Source organism: Haliotis asinina, chromosome 10, assembly GCF_037392515.1.
Source record: "Haliotis asinina isolate JCU_RB_2024 chromosome 10, JCU_Hal_asi_v2, whole genome shotgun sequence".
Taxonomy (NCBI): Eukaryota; Metazoa; Mollusca; class Gastropoda; order Lepetellida; family Haliotidae; genus Haliotis; species Haliotis asinina.
In genome coordinates, this window is record NC_090289.1 from 2,998,371 (window position 1) to 3,021,198 (window position 22,828).

A 22,828-nucleotide genomic window follows, 5' to 3' on the forward strand; every position below is an offset into this window, starting at 1 on the left:
AATTCAGAGAACATGTATTTTCAAAACCCAACATCTTTATATACATTCTTCATGGATAACGACTTCTTTCAGTGTATATGATTTTGTTTGACAACAGTATATGAATCCATACTGAAACGACGCATCAAGTACACATAAAGAAGTTGTTTCCATACAGAATCTTACTTTCCTGTGACTGGCTATACTTCTAAAATGCCCATCAAACAGATCATCTTTCTGTACACACAATGAACCCTCAGCATATCAGCAAATGAAACAGCCAATCGGAAGCCGTCGTTACACTTGAGTGCATATCCACCCGCTATGACTGGGTTCGGTCTCCCGAGGGCTTCGTTTCGGGGGAAGTAAGCCCAAGTACAAAATATTGCACTTTTGAATTGCGATTGTATGCTTCTAATTTTGTTTTTTTGTTTTTTTAAAAGCAGCAATGTATATTATATGTCATGAATAGGTGATGTGTTTTAATTATGTTTGATTTTTTGGTTGCATGTGACCTTTAAACAATGATTGGTTTTCTAGTCAATATGTCCACTATTTTAACTATTTCAAGAGTACATGGCAGCCAGAAAATGGACTGAAACATTCCATCAAGAGAAACATGATGAGAAACAAACAAATAACTTGTATGTGTTTCCTATTTCATACACAACCACAATAGACACAAAGAATAATATGACTGCCTTGTTTTCACTTCTGTATGTTTCTGTTACACATAACTCTCTCCCATGTTTTGTCTAAGTTCCCCCTGAACATTATCTGTTACCTATTGAAGAAGTTATATCTGCTTGTTTACTTGTTGCACGGAAACCTATCTATTTCCAGTAATTGATTTTAAAAACATTACCCTCTCAATCATAAACCTAGAGGTTCAGTGCCAGTATATGACTAACTGTGAAAGTCATTGTGACGTAGGTGGCACCTAGTCAGACATAACCACTCACAGTGTAACATTCAGCTTCTGTGTAAATGAGTTATCTGTGAGTCAGGAGATGACATTTACTCCACTTTATGAGCTGAAGAATATAAATAATAACTTCCTTGAACTCTTCAACAAGATATGATTAATGGGTTAGAACATTGTTTGATACATGCAGTGCTCTCACCTGGCCACATTACGTATTTATTGTCCTAAATAATTACTATTTCAGAAAATAATATGATCAATCCTGTCTGTTCATTAAAAAATCCCAAAGATGCTGAAATGCAGTTATCAACCATTTTTATGGTCACTGCTGGACTGTTTCTATGGTTACAATTTCCTTAGAAGAAGAGTGCAATGCAATAAACCTGGAAATTGCCCAGGAAATAGAACAGTTCTTGTAATCTTCAGATCACGGCATGCCTTAGGTACTGATACATAGAGCAGAGATGTGGATTGCTTGGCCCAGTAGTATAAGTGTTATATCTCGTTCAATTCCAAGCGCCAGTAATTGAGTTCTGAGATATATGACATATATCAGCAATGTACTGATACTGATGAGTCCAAGAAAGAATGTAATTCTTCATTTTCAAACAATACATATTTGGTAATTTAGTTCACAAATACCCATAAACAAAGTGGCTATGATTTTTATGTGCTTTTACCAAGACAGAAGCACTGCAATATATTTTCTTTATGACTCTGTTATATTCCCTATTTGTACGCATATTGCATTTTAAGTACACTTCCGGAAGACTACAAATGTATTGCAATGAACCAGTAGATTCATAAATATTGTTAAACTGGGACTGAGAAGCTACTGGATGTCTATTGGGCATCTCCCCGCTGCTGTCATCTGTGGGGTTTTTAACTGGATAACTATGGAGCTACCAGCACTACACTACTAAGTCCTACAGTGCAAACCAACCAAATTATCTCTAACATAGGTATAATATCATACAGATGAAAATAACTGACTAAAAATGTCCAGATCAAAATTAACATCCATCCATTTAAATAATGACAAAATATCTTCTGAAAGTATACATACTGCCTATGCTATAGATATTCCAGCAGACTAAAGCAATGGCTGACAGGAAGAGTGATACAGACCAATCACCATTGATCACAGCTGATGTAAAGATACATATTCAGCACTAAACTTAAACACGATAACAAAATCAGTTTCTACATGTTTATCAACTGTTACAAACAGATGATTTATCCATCCCTATGTGATAAATGGCCATTTAAGTTTTTTATATGGCATTTGCAGCTGATTAATAAAGAAATATGGGAAGAGTATTTAATTTCGCATAAGATGAATGAACAATGATGAATAAAGCAAACAAAAAAATGAATAATGAAGAGACAATTAGACTTTCACAGATATATTTTTCTCTAAAGGGAGGAGGGAGTTTGGACAGAAAAGTGGCAGGGGAGGGAAAAATACACATTTGTCATCAAACTGCAGGTATTTTTTAATATTAGAACTAAAGACATTCACCTGATCATTTAATTTGGATATTACTGAGAGAAACTATTTTCATTTGTTTGTTACTGTCAGTATGTAAATGATGGCTTTGGTTGGTAGTATACTACACTTGTGATGCATTACTGATCACACTGTCACTGTCCATGGTACAAGTACCATACCCAGTGAGTTTAGTTTTATGCCGCTCTTATGGCGATATTCCAGCTATATGGCAACGGTCTGTAAATAAAGTCTGAACCAGACACTCCAATGATTAACAACATCAGCATTTGGGAACTGACAAGTGTACCAAGTCAACAAGCCTGACCACTCGATCCCGTTAGTCACCTCTTCCAATAGGCATGGGTGACTGAAGATAATTCTAACCCGGATGTTCATGGGTGTCTTCCAGAAGAGATGCAAAGGCTTGTACAAATACAAGGAAACAAATACAGTCCTCCTGTGTGGCAGCAATACTGTTCATATGAATATTAGTCTGTTGTACAGACCCTGAAGTAATATATCCGAGAAAGCTCATGCAAGTCTAGAAAATATGGCAAGTCAAGATTTTTTTTTCACTATGAACGTTTTTTCAGTAAAATATGTTCATTTCAGAGGCTAGTTGTTAGTCTACATATGAATGAGAGGTCAAGGCAAACATCCATCACATACATAGTCTATATCCATCCAGCAAATGTTGGTCAGCTTCACTATAAACACGACTAAACCTACAAGTCATGTCACATTTTCCACAACAAGAACATTAAGATGAGTAATATATTATTAGATAAATGAGAATCTGATAATATGCCAACGCAAGGCATTGATGTTTATTTACCTACCAGCAGGGCAGGACATGCTTACCCTTTTAGACAACATGTGGTGTTTCAATTCAGCGATTAATCCATAAAGTTGCCATCACACTTTTGCCCTTTATGTCCTGTAGAATCTGTTCTGCACACATTGGCAACAGATTAATCCAGTTAACCATTCCTTGCCACATGAATAATTTACACCACAAAAACTTTTAAATAGAAATTTAAATGCCATTTTCATTTTATTATGAATGTATGAATAATCGTAATGTAAGGAAAACATAAGAAGTGGCATGTAAAATACAGGGATCTATGACAACATTAAACTGGATAAAATCAGTGTGTTGTAGACAAATTTCTGTTTATTGAACAGGAGGAACCATTAATGCATTGAGAAGCTTGTGTAATGGTGGAATCAGAATTAAGCGAGAGGCTCACAGACTGATGTCTAGACTGGGAAACACAATTGGCGCCAATGAAATACTGTCCCTTTTACACTGACATTGTCAAAAGTAGAAATAATAAAACAAACTTTGTTATGCTTCATCTGAGAACATACAGACTGCTTGAATCACTGGATGATGAAAGTTAACCAATAAAACACCTAACGATGGGTGCCATTATTTGATTGCCACATTTGCACTACTGATGAAGGTCAAAGGTTTGTCTGGACGTGAGGGAACACTTTCAAATGACGAATACATTGGTACTAACTCACTCACGACAGCTGGAGGAGCAGGGCCATTGTCTTCTGGTGTCAATGTCTATAGCACTCCAGAGAAAGAGTGACAGACACAATTCAGATAGGTTTGGCTTCTGGTGGGAGATAAGAAGATGCACCAGGCTCATGCTGTGAGTGGAGGTCAAGTCAGAACTAGGATGTTTCTGAAATATAGCTGCCAGACAAATTGGACCGTCTTACCAGTAGATATTCACCAAAGTATAATTTTTTCATTGCAGATAATGTTTAGGCAGTACAAATACAGTAATTATACAATTAACTTTTCAGGATTATTTTGTTGTAACTGTTTAGTTTTAGAGAAACATATTTGAATATTGCAGAACCTATATAAAGAAATATAGGTTTTTCTAGAGACACTTTACAATGGTTTTCCTGTTATCCCTTAACTAAGTGGCTGTTTATTCAGTATTCCATTCGTATAACTGGGCACTGGCTTCATATAGGAGCATAGCCCAACTTGATGGGGTCTCTGGCATTTAGGTCTCTGACATTAAGGTATTCGTGTTGATGACTTGAAGGTTTGTGTGTTAAGATCACTGATGTTAAGGTCTCTGATGTTTAGGTTGATGACATTAAGGTCTTTGATGTTTAGATCATTGACATTGAGGTCTCTGATATTTAGATCCCTGACATTAAGGTCTTTGATATTTAGATCTCAGATATTGAGGTCTCTGATGTTTAAGTCCCTCACATTATGGTCTCTGATGTTTAGGTCCCTGACATTAAGGTCTCTGATGTTAAGATCCCTGACAATAAGGTCTCTGATGTTTAGGTCCCTGACATTAAGGTCCCTGACATTAAGGTCTCTGATGTTAAGGTCCCTGACATTAAGGTCTCTGATGTTTAGATCCCTGACATTAAGGTCTCTGATGTTAGGTCCTTGACATTAAGGTCTCTGATGTTAAAGATCCCTGACATTATGGTCTCTGATGTTAAGGTCTCTGATGCATACCACTTTGGTAAAACCCAGTGGTACATGGTGCGGTCAAACCTTATACATCTCAGGTACATGGTGCAGTCAAACCTTATCCTGTCTGACCTAATCAGGGCAAGCTGGGATCTACATTTGGCAAACACAAGAGATGGAAGTTAGCGCAGCAGTACCTTACACAAATGACATTACCCCTTGCAGTGACACGTACAGTACTTCATCTAATTCTCAAACAACATGTCAGTAATACTCTTAAGATATAGTAAGAATTGTGCAGTGGGCTCTGCTTTTAGAAATGATTTTGTACGATCATGAAAATGATGCTATGGCTCTTGTTATATTCCCAACAGGTTGCACAGCCAACATTGTCTACAGATGATATCATGGATGATACCAGGGACTATCATCAGAGCTACCAGATGCTTCACACCCTCTACCTTTGGGTTGACCCAGAGTGTCAAGGTGCCACACATCTACATATACTGGCTGCAAGGGTACATAGTTCACACTCAAACCTGATATCTCCTCGATGACAAAAACACCCTATGGTTTTAGAAAGAAGAATCCATACAAATGACATAGTCTGTATTCCAATACCAAATTGACAACCTGTGACATAAGTGAAGGGTTGACTGAAGAGCTGTTTAAACTGACTTCCTCACTTCAGCAATGGTGTAAGTGATGCCACACTGCAATCATCTGTGTTGGACACTCCTAGTTGTATCCATTTACATAATGAAGGGCATTATACAGGAATCACGGCACCTGATCTCTTGATCAGACAGTAAATATCATTAAACAGTGATTAAATTTGACTTTTTGCACTCACCGCCAGCTGTGGGTTATCAACGTCAAACAGATCGTTGGAACCCAGTCTCTCCGGCCTCTCACTGTCACCACTCCCTCATTTACCCCACCCACAGCCCCCAGCCTCTCACTATATGTCTGTACTTTATGGTAAGGAGGATATTCATGGTTTATGGTTAAATACTGTGCTTGTCTCGCTGACTAAAGGAGAAGTGTTCATGGGCCTATGCTACAGCTATAAAGGAAAATATTGAACTTTTGTCCTTTACACGGTCATACAAATACATATAGCATGTCTGTGAACAGCATGAATATTCAATTTACAACATACTATACTATTTCAGAGTGTCTACAAGCCTAATTACTTGACTGCTCAATGCAACATTCACCTGTTTATAAACAACTTGAGTCTGAACCAGATAATCTAGTGACGGACATTGTGAGCATTGACAAACGGGATGGCATATATCAGTTGCATGCATAGGGTATTTATATAGTACTAATATCCACACAACTGTCCATGCTCAATATGCTTGAGTGTTCCCTTGATCAATGGATGTCTTTTTTTCTGGCTTGATTCTAACCTGCTCAACTCCTTGGGGAATATTCAACTCACGCAGTTTGTTACGTGAGTTATCACACATCTTCAACAGGTATCCATTGGCAGCTAGGTGAACTGGGACACATGGTCCTAGTATCGTCCAGTGACAATGAACATTACTATACGCACAACTAGGTGTCTTCAAGTCAGCAGGCCTGACCACGTGATCTTGTTAGTCACCTCTTATGACTAGTATGAGTTGCTGAAGACTTATTAGACCACAGGTCTTCACGGGTCTGGGTATGCAGCCTAACTGGACACATTCTCGCCTGAATGCCATTTGAGATGACGGATAAATGGACAGATGTCCAGACATACAGATGGACACAGTGGGCGGATACAAACATTTTATACTACTAAATTCTTCACAGGGATATTTTTTATCTTCCCATGAACCACAACAGTGATCGCCATTTATCAAATGTTTATCCACATGGAATGACATTTTATCATCCTTATCAAACTCTGGGAAATACACAGGGAAAGTAACTTTCTTTTTTTTTGTCAAAGCAGCATTACAATGTACATTCTTTTGCAGAATTTGTCAGAAACCAATTAGAGTTTTTATTGCTCTTACAAAACAAGGAGGTCTTCCTAACACACATCTTGGCACCTTGTGATAGCAACACAAATAATGTATCAACTTTATCTTCAGATGCTGCTATGTCATTTAAAGCCAGAAGAAATGCTCCATATCGTGTTTATTGTGTGATAAACACATGCTCTGTGAGATACGGAGACAGCGGGAGGGTTAGAGAAGAAAGTCAGGAACATCTCCCTTCCCAACCTAACCAGCAGTCAAAGTTACCTGAACAGACTCTGGAACTTTCACAAGGAATAAACCAACTAACTTAATGTCAGGGAGGTTCATGGGCCATCTCACTTTGCAGAACCCAAGATAAACACACAATTCCAGTTCAGGACTCCATCACAGAAGTAATCTGTTACAGACAAGGGTTCACATTCTGAAGGTTTGTTTGAGATTAGAAGGTTTGTATATTTCTTTAGACTATGATCACCGAACATAAAAAATCCTGAAGTCTAAAGCTTCAGGGAATTATATTAGGTTAGTCAGTATGTGAGTGATCATTTTGCAATATTTCAGGCACATCATAGTTTGATGTAAGCATAAGGCTGTCACATCCCACCAATGATGCTATCAGGGCAAAAAAGATATATATGCTATCAGAATGAAGTCAAGGATATACAGTTCTTAAATACAATGGAAGCTGTCTAAACCGGCACTCATTGGGGATAAAGAAATAATCCAGTTTGGGCTATGTGCCAGATTGTAGAGCTGACGATAAGGGCACAAGCCACAGACGGGACTGAGATTTTATGCCAGTGTTGACAACATGCCGGATTGGACAGATACCGGTTTTAAGAGCTTCCACTGTATTACTATGCAGTTATGTCAAGGAATCATTGCATCTGTTGAGTAGCATATAACACAGAAAAGTCAGTAAGTCATAGTCACACAGACTCTGAATCTAAAGTCACCAGTACATCTAAAGCACGTCTTTGGGCTCCTTGATATCATATTACATGAATAAAATTGAGGGACTTAAAGTTTTCTGTGCAATATAGATGTATTCATGTCAGAGACTACCTGTTAGTCTAACATTTCCACCACACAGTACCTGACAGTGATCTGTAAACCAAGTACTGAGCACTGACCTTGGTCTTCAATGTTGGTAAAGACTTGTAACAGTGAAGTTCAATGATTGATGTACCGAAACCACCTCTCATCACACTCAGTAGTCTGTCTCACAGTCGCTGAACCACATTGTTTTCCCCACCTGCAAAGCTAAAGCCCTAAATGAAGCAAGTTAAAATTTTACCAGGTTCAGGATCTTTGGTCCTCAAGTGCTCCTATTAAATTTAAATGGGAATATTTGTTACAATCACATCTATATATATTAAGGTTAGCATTCGTCTACAGTCAGTAGAAATGCAGCTGTACAAAAACCAAATCTAACAAAATAAAAAAAAGCACATATAAAAGTCTGCTGAGGATCATGTCACAATAATCAAATTTCTTTTAAAAAGTAGAACAGAAACATTGTTGACTTGAAAGCAAGCTATTTTAAATACTTGATCAACAATCAACGACTTTCATGAAATGGATATCTAGTATTGGGGCATTTTTTCATTGCCAGAAATCCTTACCAGTCTTTTAGGATCAGGTACTTGTGTCTTTAATACGACTGTGACTTAGAATAAGTATACGATAAAGCGAAGATAACCTTTAGCAAACCAAAAAATCAATAATCACTTTTTTCACTACCATAGTACATACAGGTAGAAGAAGTGTCAGTTTGCACTGTGCGTGCCTAGAGTTCCATCATTAACAGAATAATGACTCCCTCGTCCTGCAGTCTTGACGGTTGCTTCCACTAAGCAGCCTGTAGTTAGCAGCGGGTTCATGTTTCGTTATTCACTTTTCGAATAACGAATAACGTGCTAGCCGCAGGTTCGTTATTCAAATGCCCTACATGGAATCTCTACATTTGTGCTGTCATGTACACATTAACTCATGTAATAAAACATTGAGACGTATATTCCCAGGTAGACCAAATGTGCATGAGGCGTTTAGTTATTCAGAACCTGTGAATAGCGAAAAAACTAATTGCACCTATGTTAATTATTCAATGTATGCCCATCAGTTCTATCAAATATGAGGTAGAAAATATGCCATAGTACTGTTTAGTTTTTCATTATTCAGAGATTCTGTATAATTCAACACCCATGCACCTCTGATTCACCCATAGTCTTATATTTCATGAGTTTATGTGTATATGACAGAACTGGTATATAGATTCCATGTACAGTGTTTGAATAACGAACCCGCTGCTAGCATGTTATTCGTTTTTCAAAAGACACGAACCCTCTGCAAATACTGTAGACCGTCACTGTTTTACGTTTGATAGAATTGATGGGCATCTGGGGTTCAGTGTATATGACAACACTACTATAGGTATTTCATATAAAGCGTTTGCATAACGAACTCACGGCTAGCTCATTATTCATTGTTCTAAAGACTAATAATGAAACACAACCCTCTACAAATACGGAAGACTATTTGTCTTATATTGATAGAATTGATGGGCATACATTGGATAACAAACCCAGTTATGGTCCGTTTTTTCGTTATTCAGAGGTTATGAACCGAATAACAAAACAAGAACCTGCTACAAATACGGTATGGCATACTTGGTATGTCATATTTGATAGAACTGATGGGCACACATTGAATAATGAACCCAGTGAAGTTTTTCGTTATTCAGAGGTCCTGAATAATAAACACCTCACGCACATTTGGTACACGTGTGAATGGATCCTGCAATGCGTTATTACATGAGGTTCAGTGTACATGACAGAACTATTATAGAGATTCCATGTAGAGCGTGTGAATAACGAACCCGCTGCTAACACGTTATTCATTATTCGAAAAGAAAATAATGAAACATGAACCCTCTGCAAATACTGTAGACCGTCATTGTTTTACATTTGATAGAACTGATGGGCATTTGGGGTTCAGTGTATATGACAACACTACTCTAGGTATTTCATATACAGCGTTTGCATAACGAACTCACGGCTAGCTCATTATTTGTTGTTCTGCTAACTTCAGGCTGCTCTTCCACTAGTGGATGTCCAATCATATGGCAAAGTTTCATTTCAAACTGTATCAATTCCTTTTTTTGTCTTTTATCAGCAATATAGCAGCTATTCATGGGGAAGAGATCTTATCACTCATAGGATTAGAAATGACAGAGTCATATTAACAGTAGCATGCACATTTGAACAAATATCACTTTATTGTGTAGTGTACTCTTAATCCATATGCCATTGCTGAATCTAATGTGAAATGAGGTTAAGATGGAACCACGGTAAAACTGTTGATGTCATTTGACTATACTGATATAGTCTGACGATGGTATTGAACAGTGTTTTGTTTGGGCTTTTTTCTGAAGGCCAGACCAATTCTATTTCTTGTTTTATGGATCTGCGGTCATTTATTCTCAATCAAAAAATTAAATTCAATCATATTTGACAACTTACATGAAAATTTGTTTTAGATTTTCTTTTGCCCCATATACATTTTATAAACTGCCAAAAGTAAACACTTTTAGAATTTACAAAGTTTATTACTTTGACTGCCTCTTGCTATTAGGTTTCCTTGACAAAAATCCATAAAACAAGAATTTAATTTTGTCTGGCCTAAAAATAGCATCGAGAATCTGGTTTGGTAACTAGTTATAAACTACTTATAGTTGTACTCATGCCATGCTATTGTTAGGGAAGTCATGTATAAAATTCTATATTCCCCTCACTCTCGAATGGGAAGTAGTACAAGAAGTCTGGCCACTGTATACTTAAATCAGTACACTGTATAACACACATGCTTGTATAATAACATCTTGACTTGTGGGATACATACTGGCATGATATGGCGTTTATTACGCAGCTCAGACTGAAGCAGTGTGCTCTAAACACATGTCCTTGTATGCCAATCTATCAACAATATCAAAAGCATCCATAGACAATGAAACTCATCATGATAAATTACAAGTAAACCACCTGCCAATCTTCACAGGTCTCATTACCTTTGGAGTAATTTACTGCTGGCTCCACCACCAGGACGCCATTGCACTCTTGGTAACTTAGGGAAACAGTACAGAACACTGAAATTGTCACATTTTCTTCATGATCAAGATTTATTGAAAACTGTGTGAACTAAAACGGTGTTTCTGTTAAACGGTGTTTCTGGTAATCTTGAGCACATTGGTAAATGTTGATGTGAGCAGTTTTTCTGTGGATGTCTGGAGTACAGGTTCCATGTAACTTGATGAAGACGAGTGCCAGACAGATGATCAGAATAGAAATCACATGTGTTTAGATCAGTGGAACAGAGTCATCACATTCATACTGAGATCAAAGCTGAACATTCAGGAAAAAAACCCACTTTCCACAAGACTTTATGACAATGACTTCAGCTTTCTTTTTGCCAATTTTATGTTGAGCAATATCAGGGCCCAAAGAGTGCTCCCAAGTCTTCAGTCTCCACATTTCTCAAGATTTGATGTATGACTCTTGCTAAAAAGTTGTAAGATCAGATTTAGAACATTCAAAGCCTTGGCAAAGAGATCGAAAAGTTTTATGGTTGACCTGACGGGGACATTTCTAATTCTAACGCATCATTGCTGGAACTGTCTGATGCATTCCTCTATTCTGACTTGTGCCATTTCAATATTAACAATTTCAGGTAAACAACTGACTTGCCTTTGACATGTTTGTGCGATTAGTGGTTCAGGATACCTAATCATCTAATACCATCACCTGTTGGCAACTGTTCACATATACAAGCTGAGGTGTGCTCAGAATGCTACACTTGACTGGTACAGAGTGAGTGAGTATGGTTTATGCCAATTTTAGCAATATTCCAGCAATATCACAGTGGGGACACCGAAAAGGGCTTCACATATCACTACCATGTGGGGCATCGAAATTAGGTTTTTGGCATGACGAGTGAATGCTTTAACCACTAGGCTACCTCCCTGCCCCGCTTGGTACAGACATCGTGTAACTATTATAATGGCTTTAGTTGCTTTCATTTCGTCACATTCAAGGTATAACAATACACAAATAATTTCCTCAGAGAACATTAAATACTTCTTCAGAAATCCCAGATGAACTCAAGATATCTGCTGGAATTTGGAAACAGAGTCAGGTTAGTTTTCAGCGTACTGCCACTGGGCAACCTTGTACATATCAGAGATAGAGCTGGGACATACAGATAGAGCTGGGTCATACAGATAGAGCTGGGACATACAGATAGAGCTGGGTCATACAGATAGAGCTGGGACATACAGATAGAGCTGGGACATACAGATAGAGCTGGGACATACAGATAGAGCTGGGTCATACAAAGCAGCATAACACAGATGAAAAGCACCATACAAAATTCTGCCAAAACCAATGAAATTATCTAAACCTAGGAAGAATAATTACATGTTTTTTTCATAATTATAGCAACCATTTAAAAGATTGGTACTCAAAGACTGACACTCCTGTAAATGTTTTCTACAGAAGCATTATTTCAATAAACCGACTGGTGAGACTGAAGCCACCATATGTGTCTACATGCTAAGTACCATAGAGAAGACAACTAATGCTGTTCAGTGTTATAAGATATCTCAAAATATCAACGGGTTACGCTTCACCACTAGACCGGTCTGTATACCAAGTGTTGGTTTCTAGGTTTCATAAAATATCACTTCAAAACAACAATTCAGAATCTTCCTATATTCCTGTTTAATTCTGTCGACAGTCAAGGTATTCAACGTTATAAATAGATTCTCTGTGAAGATTGACTGCAATACAATCAAATCCAACTTAAGTAAAGGCAGTCAGTGTCACATATGAATACAAGTTCATGTTTATACCATTACAATTACACTTTGGAAATGGAATATCTACTACAAGGAAATGTAACTTATATCACTGGACATGTGTTAAATGATAATTTACCGTTTATATGCTGGAGTATTGAAACGAAGGTCTGAAACATGGCGAATCGAAAAACGTGTGCAAACAAACCTGAATTATCTCCCTTTGAGAGCTACAAGTATGCAGAGTGCACACCGTTAAGGAAAAAGTTGGTAGAAAAAAGAACAAATTCAAAATTCCTACACCAAGTTTCATCATGGAAGATTCCACAGTTTGGTTGTCCTGATTGCAACAGAAAACAAACATGATGATTGTTCTATCCCTCCAGTAAAAACCTGACATGATTTGACATCTGTTAATCCTAAAATGAAAATATGTGTCAATAAGCAATATTACTGCATACACCAAGACACTGATACCACTAAACTATACACTACAGTTAAGAGTGCAACAAATGTACAAAGATCTCAACTTTCATCATAAGTGGAATACAAAACTGCAGCACCGCATCTGGGCAGTTAGAGGTTATAAAGTCATAGGTCTGTAGCACTGCTTATTTACCATATTTCCAACATGATGCTCATATTGTTGATCACTGAATTGTATGGTCCAGACTAGATTATTTACATCTTGTAGCCATATAGCTGGAATATTGCTGAAAGTGGCACTAAATAAGAAGCCAACAAGACACATTTCTAACATTTCTTGTAAAACTCTGTGAACCTTGAAACTTTCAACAGAAGTAGTTGAGACTGGATCTCCCCAAACAGAATCGGATGTAAACATTACTTCAAGGCAAGCAAGTGAAAAATCCTGAAATAATGATTACATCTTCTCCAGTCCATGGGAATCAAAGGGAGTTCAATAATGATTATTAGATTCTATCAGAAGTGTTTGAAGTAATGTCAAAGAAGCTTGCTATGTAGTTAGTTGGAGGGGAAACACAATCTAAGCTTGATATCAACTGTAGCAATGAGATAGGATTCAGGCAAGCTTCACATTGATAAACACCAGAGGAAGAAGCTTCCTAGAACTTTGAGGATTGTTACACAGTCCTCACACATCAAAGATGAACACTTGGGAGATAAACTGCTCTGGACTTTCATGATTCTTAAAAATACTTCCGGGTGAACATATTTCCTAAATGCAAAAGTTCAACCTTAAACAAACTAGTTTGATCTGTTTTTGTGTTAAAACCTCATTATCATTATGTTTAATTAAGTATTCTATTCAGTTTGGAACTCTGTCAAAAAAACAAGAGAATACAAAACTTATCAGAGGCACAATGAAATCATGTTGGAAGGCTACACTGAATGAGGTTGTGGAAAATGTGTCTTGCTACATGAGGTGATGGTTGTTTAAATTGTGACTTCTCACATGAGATGATTGTAGCTGGACATTATATTAGTTTCATAATGTACATCAGTAACAGCTTAGACACAGACTCCAGTCAAAAGAAGTAAAACTCAAACCACAGACATACTATTGAAAAAGGTATAACTTACGACTAAACAATTTCACAGATATTCTAGATAAATCCTAACCTGAGGTATCCAGAATTCCACTGTTTGACAAACCATTCAGTAAGACAAGAGTTATGTTTAGACAGTTTAATAAACTGCTTTGATGAGGTAAACATGTCATCAGTATTAGAATGACATAAAGCAAACACCAATGGAGGGACGTTAAGACATTGGCGCGAGGAAGCGCATCTATTGTAATCCAAGCATCTTCTTGTAATACCATAAGCATAAAAGCATACAGTAAATGTGCCAACAAGATTAGTGTCCCTCAAAATAGTATTAGAAACTTAAACACTCTTCCTGTCTGTTTAATGATTGTTAATCTTGTAGAACATACCCCATTGTGTTTATTCTGTATTTCATTGGCTATTGTAGGTTATATCATAATCTTGGTATCATTTCAATGTAAGTTAAAAATAGTCTCCTACTCCACTTGTCCATCAGTAGGCTTTAGACTCCCAGTATAGATCAGATCTATCCCTTAGGTTGTACAGACTCTGTGGCCATCCATTTTATTCTGTTCTTGTAAATGAAATTGTGATTAGTTTCTTCTGACTTTCGACTCTTTGTTGAGTTAATTCCCCCAAGCAGACCAGCACACCAGTTAGATAAGGGATTTCACTGTAACTCTCAATTGGACCCAAGACCCTTATCATAACATAACACATAAAGGTCCTCCAGTTACCAGTGCTCTTACTTACCTCAGTCCCATGTGCGGTGAAAGTCCAGGACATTAGTGCAAGTTTCAAACATTTGGTACCCATTTTATGTGCACCAAGTAAATATCTGTGTGATGTTGGGTAAGGTTGTTACACTGAGCTGGTGTATAGCTTGCAGGAGATGCCAGTCTCCATGTGATAGTGTTGTACAACCAGGAAAGAGAAAACACTTGCAGACTTACATCTTGCATTCCCATCTCTGACGACTACAATGTAACATTCTCAGAGACAAAGAACGCAGCAAAAGAAAACATCCAAGGGCAAATTACCAGTTTGAGAATATTTGGTGTTATGAGAATAACTAGAAGAAAATTCCAGTGGAAATATAGTTGCTATATCTGTCTAACCACCTGATACCTTTGGGGCGGAGAAGGCTTTTTGACAGAGTAGGGAGCACACTATTAAGAAAAGAGGTTTGCACTCTTCATTTTCACCTGAGTTTCAATAGTCATTAAACAAAATTTCAGGACAAAAGGTAGGGTATGCGCACCCCTGCACCCTACTCAGGATCCGCCTATGTGCCTAACATGAAAGAGGATATTCGTTGATATTCATGATATGTTCCCTCGGGGTCAAGCTAATGACCCCTCTAACATGATCATCACTAACACTTGGGAACTGTTTCTTAAAGTCCCAGAATAGCATATCTTAAATCTTGTTCATGTGATGCCAATATGTGGTACTGTATTTGAAAGGTAGTCAGTACTTGTGTGTGTGGGGTGCATACTGCATGTGTCCCTGGGCTGTAAAGATTACCTGTAAAACTTGACAAGGTGAACAAATGGGTGAACAGTGAAGCGCTGCATGGATATATGGCCCAAAATCATTCTAAACAAATCTTCTTGGATAAAAATAATTTATTTCAATGGTCCATTATTACCCAGAAACATGTCAAAGTGCTGTTGTGATATTGTTCTAATGATTATACATGGGTGGTTTAATGTCAAGTTTAAAATAATGTCTCTCCTGGACATAACTGGGCTTGAGGACAACAGCCTGTAGGTTACTTCTAGTGGAGGGTAATACAGTGTAGTAAGTACAAACTCCATTCCCCACCATCTAAGATTGTTACTTGGTCAATAACCAACTTTTATGTCAATCCAGCACCTGTGACTGAGTTAATACATTAACAAGTGAAACTATAGCATATATTACAGAGTAACATTCACAATACAAAAGTAATGTTCCTTTAAAGCAACTAAAATCGAAATCAAAACAAATGAGCTGAAAAATGAAATCCCTAATGACCACTTGCTTGCAGACTTGTGTTCTTCCGTAAATATGTTGCCTTGAACACCTACACCACATATTCGTGTATTATAGACTACCAAGAATACAGTCACCTGCTGCAAGTCACCAGATATTGACCTAGACATCAACAGAAGAATACAGTCACCTGCTGCAAGTCACCAGATATTGACCCAAGACGTCAACAGTAGAATACAGTCGCCTCCTGCAAGTCACCAGATATTGACCTATAAATCAACAGTAGAATACAGTCATCTTCTGCAAGTCACCAGATATTGACCCCAGACGTCAACAGTAGAATACAGTCACCTGCTGCAAGTGACCAGATATTGACCTATACATCAACAGTAGAATACAGTCACCTGCTGCAAGTCACCAGATATTGACCCCAGACGTCAACAGTAGAATAGTCACCTGCTGCAAGTCACCACATATTGACCTATACATCAACAGTAGAATACAGTCATCTTCTGCAAGTCACCAGATACTGACCCCAGACGTCAACAGTAGAATACAGTCACCTGCTGCAAGTCACCACATATTGACCCCAGACATCAACAGTAGAATACAGTCGCCTCCTGCAAGTGACCAGATATTGACCCCAGACGTCAACAGTAGAATACAGTCACCTGCTGCAAGTCACCAGATATTGACCCCAGACGTCAACAGTAGAATACAGTCACCTGCTGCAAGTGACCACATATTGACCTAGACATCAACAGTAGAATACAGTCACCTGCTGCAAGTCACCAGATATTGACCTAGACATCAACAGTAGAAAACAGTCACCTGCTGCAAGTCACCAGATACTGACCTATACATCAACAGTAGAATACAGTCACCTGCTGCTAGTCAACAGATACTGACCTAGACATCAACAGTAGAATACAGTCACCTGCTGCAAGTCACCAGATATTGACCTAGACATCAACAGTAGAATACAGTCACCTGCTGCAAGTCACCAGATATTGACCTAGACAGCAACAGTAGAATACAGTCACCTGCTGCAAGTCACCAGATATTGACCTAGACATCAACAGTAGAATACAGTCACCTGCTGCAAGTCACCAGATATTGACCTAGACATCAACAGTAGAATACAGTCACCTGCTGCAAGTGACCAGATATTGACCTAGACATCAACAGTAGAATACAGTCACCTGCTGCAAGTGACCAGATATTGACTAAGACATCAACAGTAGAATACAGTCACCTGCTGCAAGTGACCAGATATTGACCTATACATCAACAGTAGAATAAAGTCACCTGCTGCAAGTCACCAGATATTGTCTAAGACAGCAACAGTAGAATACAGTCACCTGCTGCAAGTCACCAGATATTGACCTAGACAGCAACAGTAGAATACAGTCACCTGCTGCAAGTCACCAGATATTGACCTAGACATCAACAGTAGAATACAGTCACCTGCTGCAAGTGACCAGATATTGACCTAGACATCAACAGTAGAATACAGTAACCTGCTGCAAGTGACCAGATATTGACCTAGACATCAACAGTAGAATAAAGTCACCTGCTGCAAGTCACCAGATATTGTCTAAGACATCAACAGTAGAATACAGTCACCTGCTGCAAGTCACCAGATATTGTCTAAGACAGCAACAGTAGAATACAGTCACTTGCTGCAAGTGACCAGATATTGACCTAGACATCAACAGTAGAATACAGTCACCTGCTGCAAGTGACCAGATATTGACCTAGACATCAACAGTAGAATACAGTCACCTGCTGCAAGTGACCAGATATTGACCTAGACATCAACAGTAGAATAAAGTCACCTGCTGCAAGTCACCAGATATTGTCTAAGACAGCAACAGTAGAATACAGTCACCTGCTGCAAGTCACCAGATATTGTCTAAGACAGCAACAGTAGAATACAGTCACCTGCTGCAAGTCACCACATATTGTCTAAGACAGCAACAGTAGAATACAGTCACCTGCTGCAAGTCACCAGATATTGTCTAAGACAGCAACAGTAGAATACAGTCACCTGCTGCTAGTCACCACATATTGTCTAAGAAAGCAACAGTAGAATACAGTCACCTGCTGCAAGTCACCAGATATTGTCTAAGACAGCAACAGTAGAATACAGTCACCTGCTGCAAGTCACCAGATATTGTCTAAGACAGCAACAGTAGAATACAGTCACCTGCTGCAAGTGACCAGATATTGTCTAAGACAGCAACAGTAGAATACAGTCACCTGCTGCAAGTCACCAGATATTGTCTAAGACAGCAACAGTAGAATACAGTCACCTGCTGCAAGTCACCAGATATTGTCTAAGACAGCAACAGTAGAATATTGTCAGCCGTTGCGTATGTCCCCACCTATGCACCTTGTGCTGCGCCTGCAAGGTAGATATATGGTGTGCCTACCTGTGGCCCAGTGATGTCCCCGCTGACCCGTGACATCGTTACATCTGAACAGCAGCAACAAGAACACTAGGGAGAATCCAAAATGGCCGTTGATTATCCCGTATTCCATTTCCTGTTTACTTTAGTATCCAGTATCCACTCATACTACTTGCACCACATCTACCTTTCAATGGCTGACCTGAAAAATAACATCAAACTTAAACACATCTGTCTATGGGTTTCAGTTACACACTGGCAGTTACAGACAAGAATGAATTGAATGTAGTCATAAACAAAGCCATGAAACCACTTCCATATTCATAAGAATTCTTGATTAAATGCAGTGTTGAATGAACAATGAGTCAATGTTTTAACCACTCAGACTAGACTCAACACAGTAACATTTGAATGATTTAGTATATGTCGTGGTTAAGATGAGACCAAAGGCAGCACTGGATGTCTAAAATTCATTCATTTCTGAATAATATCAGGCAACAATAAGCACTTTCAGGTATCTGTTGATTGTTACATGCGACTCAATACCTGCCAAGTATTTACAGTAAGCTGGGGTCCAGATGAGACGGACTCCACTACAGTTAGTTTTAACAGACAAATATTTATGTTTGTCACCCAATAGTGATTAAAGCTATTTTAATGTCCATCTAATGAGATACAAAAGACAGATACTTAAAGTACTTCCATGGAAGTAGGGATTAGTAATCATCACAAATGTATCGTGGATTCTCAGGAAATAAAACTTTGATTGGCATTAGAAGCTTGTTACACAGGAAATGGGAACACATGAAAGTCTGTGAGCAACTCAACAGTTGATGATGTTCCAGTACTAATCCCTGCTTCATCATGTCAATGAACGTTTCATGTCATCACACGAATGTCAACAAAAACTCCACACAACCCATTAACCTTCTCTCAAGAGTCATGTTGTCATTTCATGGATCACAAACAGTTTACGAGCAAACATTACTATCTACGGTTCACATTGATGTTGCAAAGTTCAAGAGATGCCAGACAGATTTGGGGAATCAGAGACCGACCATTTCATCATAGGTAAACCTCAGTGACTGGGATAGTGTTGTTTTATGCGACAATTAACAGTATTCCAGCTGTCTGGGACAGGCAATTCCATGGTTGATTGCACAAGCAGAGGTCCATATCACTGGAGTAGGATGAAACACAATCAGTCAGATTACATATAAAAAAAACTAAGGCCTAATGTAGTAGCTCTTGTTATAAGTGTAGGCACAGGCTTCAGTACCTGGAACAAGTTCCCCCAGACAAGCCCTCCCTATACAGGGATGCAGTGTGATATTATCATATACAAACTCTCTGGCTTGGGGTGATGCAGAGGGTGTACACCCTATTTCTTCACACACCTGACATGTTTATTGCCTTTTCACCTGAGTCACTTTGAATTCACGATGAAAAACAATCCGTTAAAAAAAATCCAGTTCCTACATTTCCAAAGCTTACAGCTAAGATAGTTGTAAGTTGATGTCAATGTATGGCACTTACGACAATGTCAGTGCTAAGACAGCTTAAACAATCCTGACCCTGGACATGTCTCATTTGACTGCCTTGATCAAGTTTGAAATATTTTGAATTTTGATCAAATTCAACCAGGGAAACAAAGCATATTATGAGAATGACATGTGAAATAAAGAAGTAATAGACCAGAATATCTCATAGGGTTTTTTTACCTCACAAAACTTTCCCAAGTGAAGTAACTGGATGTCTCGGGGAAAAAAAGGAAGGAATATATTGTCTACAACAAGGCCTGGCAGAGCTCTCTCTTGGGAATTCATCAATAATTCTGGGAATCAAATGAAAACAAAGAAATCTCCAAGTACAGCCACTTCCCTTTTCATCTTCAGTGTATGAATGAGCACATAGGGTTTCAAGCCACCTTTAGCAATATTCCAGGAATATTGGCAGGTGACACAAGAAATGGGCGTCACACATGGTATCTCTATGTGGAATCGAACCTGGGTCTTTGTTTGAAGTATGAGCACTCTGTTTCAGTTATTAGTATTTTTAGGCATTAAAGCTATAAAAGTGTTTGGTACAGTAGTTTAAGGTACTGAAGGTTCAGTTCCCCACACGGGTTACAGTGTGTGAAGCCCATTTCTGGTGTTTCCTGCCAAGTTATTGCTGGAATATTACTATAAGTGGTGTAAAACCTAACTCACTCCCTCACTCACTAAGGTACTGGCAATGGCTGTCTCCCTTGGACAGGCCAGCCACCAACTACAATATGTTGGAATCCACATCTTCCCCTTATGCAGCCCCATATCTGTCATTCACACACACATGACCTACATCACTTACGGCCCTCAACCACTGACATGTTGGAAAATGACAAGATCTGGGATGAGAGACAAGGTGCTCAGCCATGTCTAAATACCTTGCTCCATGTAGGACCATTCACTACTGATGGATTCCTGGCAACATCAAGGGATTCAGATTCTTTTTCGATTTTCAGACATAGTGGAAACATTGTGATTGTTAAACAGATGCAAATGAATGTATACATGCTTTTCACAATGGTAAACTTCATCTAGCAGGCATGGAGTCACTATCAGTGTAACAGAGCATGGAGTCACTATCAGTGTAGTAGGGCATGGAGTCATTGTCAGTGTAAGAGGACATGGAGGCATTGTCATGCTGTACATCCCAGCTTGCTGATGGGTTAACTGCTTTGGCCACATGAACAAGACATCCAAAATTAAATCAGAAAGTCCATATTAAAAATACCATCATCAGAACAGGACACTTTATGGTTGCTTCATTGTGCCCAATGTAGGGCAGAACATGTTCAAATCACATTTGAGTAAACTAAATCTCAGAACTGTCTTCAGATCTTCACAGTCCTCGACAATTTTATGGCAGACATAAAAATGAAAGCAATGAAAGCAAGAAACTTATATTTGATATTTGTTCATTTCTTAGATCATAAACTTGTTTGAAGGGTAAGATAATGGAATAAACACTTGGGGAGCTAACCTGGGAACATTTTGCACTTTTCACTGGAGAACGTTCTTCATTATACTTTCAGGACATGCTAACCTTCTCTTGAACACTGGCATTATCAATAACTGATTATTAAACACATATGTACTTAAAATCTATATTAAACATAAAGTTATTCCAGTAGATGAATGATTCAAGTCTGAAGAAGCCGCATATAGATGTGACAAAGCCTTTTCATATTTGACAGGGTATCTCAGCTGCAAGGAGAGTCTATTTTGAAAGACTGACTGCATGGTGAAAAAGTGTCTATGAACAAGTGTCTATGAAATTGTAGCATCAGGTCTTCATGAAATTTGGGCACTGCAGATGAAATTACATCATTATTATCAAAGACTTATCAAAGAAAACTTTGAGAAAAAAGTTACTACAAAATCATGTTTTCCTTACAGAAGCAAGTTGAATCTGTTTCTCGATGGAATAAAGTAAGAAAGCTTTGAAAGAGCTTGTCCTGCTAGTACACAGACAACATGACAACCCGCTTGAAGATAATGGAAGTGAATTTGGTAGTTGCCTGATGCTAGACAAACAATTTATAGAACTGTTTTTGTTCAGATGTCCAACATTCTGTGAGGCAAGATACGTTTTTCATTGAAATACTCTTGAGTATAAGACTGGGAGTGTTAACAAGCTCATCTGTCACAAGCTTGTTAACAGCCTGGAGTGAAAATCTCCCATTGAGCAAGGAGGAGTAATACAGTCGTATCCCCCAGTGGCAACCCGTATGTACAGGCGGTTATAACATGGCTGTACACTATATGCACCTGGAGACAAACACCACAGCTTCACCTATTCTTAACTTCCATACAAGTTATGCACTAACAGGTTCCACTGATTTGATTTTATTAAATATCAAAGATATAGTAAAGGGAAACTGTATGTTCTTCAAGATAGATACAGACACTGGTTTACATCACACGATGTAAGTGGTAACAGTAAATGCAGGTGTGTGTGCGTGCATGCAACCATCCCTGTTTTATCCCCACATTGCTCATCAGCAGGCAGGGTACCACTGAAAAAGCAATGGAGTAATGGAAGACTGTTAAATAACTTGTGCCAAGCAACAGTTACAAAACATTGTCGATTTCTGCACAATAAGTCCTAGCTCATTGGTTCAGATTTGCACAGATCGATGCTCATGCTGTTGATCAATGGTTTGTCTGGTCCAGACTCGATTAT

General features: G+C 38.4%; 1 protein-coding gene across 3 annotated transcripts in view; it reads right to left on the reverse strand.

The window, feature by feature from the left end:
- The window catches only part of LOC137298313 (thrombospondin type-1 domain-containing protein 7A-like), a 320,745-nt gene that overhangs the window by 144,513 nt on the left and 153,404 nt on the right, over positions 1–22,828 (reverse strand). For all 3 annotated transcript variants that reach the window (XM_067830517.1, XM_067830516.1, XM_067830515.1), the window contains exon 4: positions 18,626–18,803. In XM_067830517.1, the coding sequence (XP_067686618.1) occupies positions 18,626–18,734 (109 nt within the window). In that variant the 5' untranslated portion in view covers positions 18,735–18,803. The remainder of the gene's footprint in view (positions 1–18,625; positions 18,804–22,828) is intronic.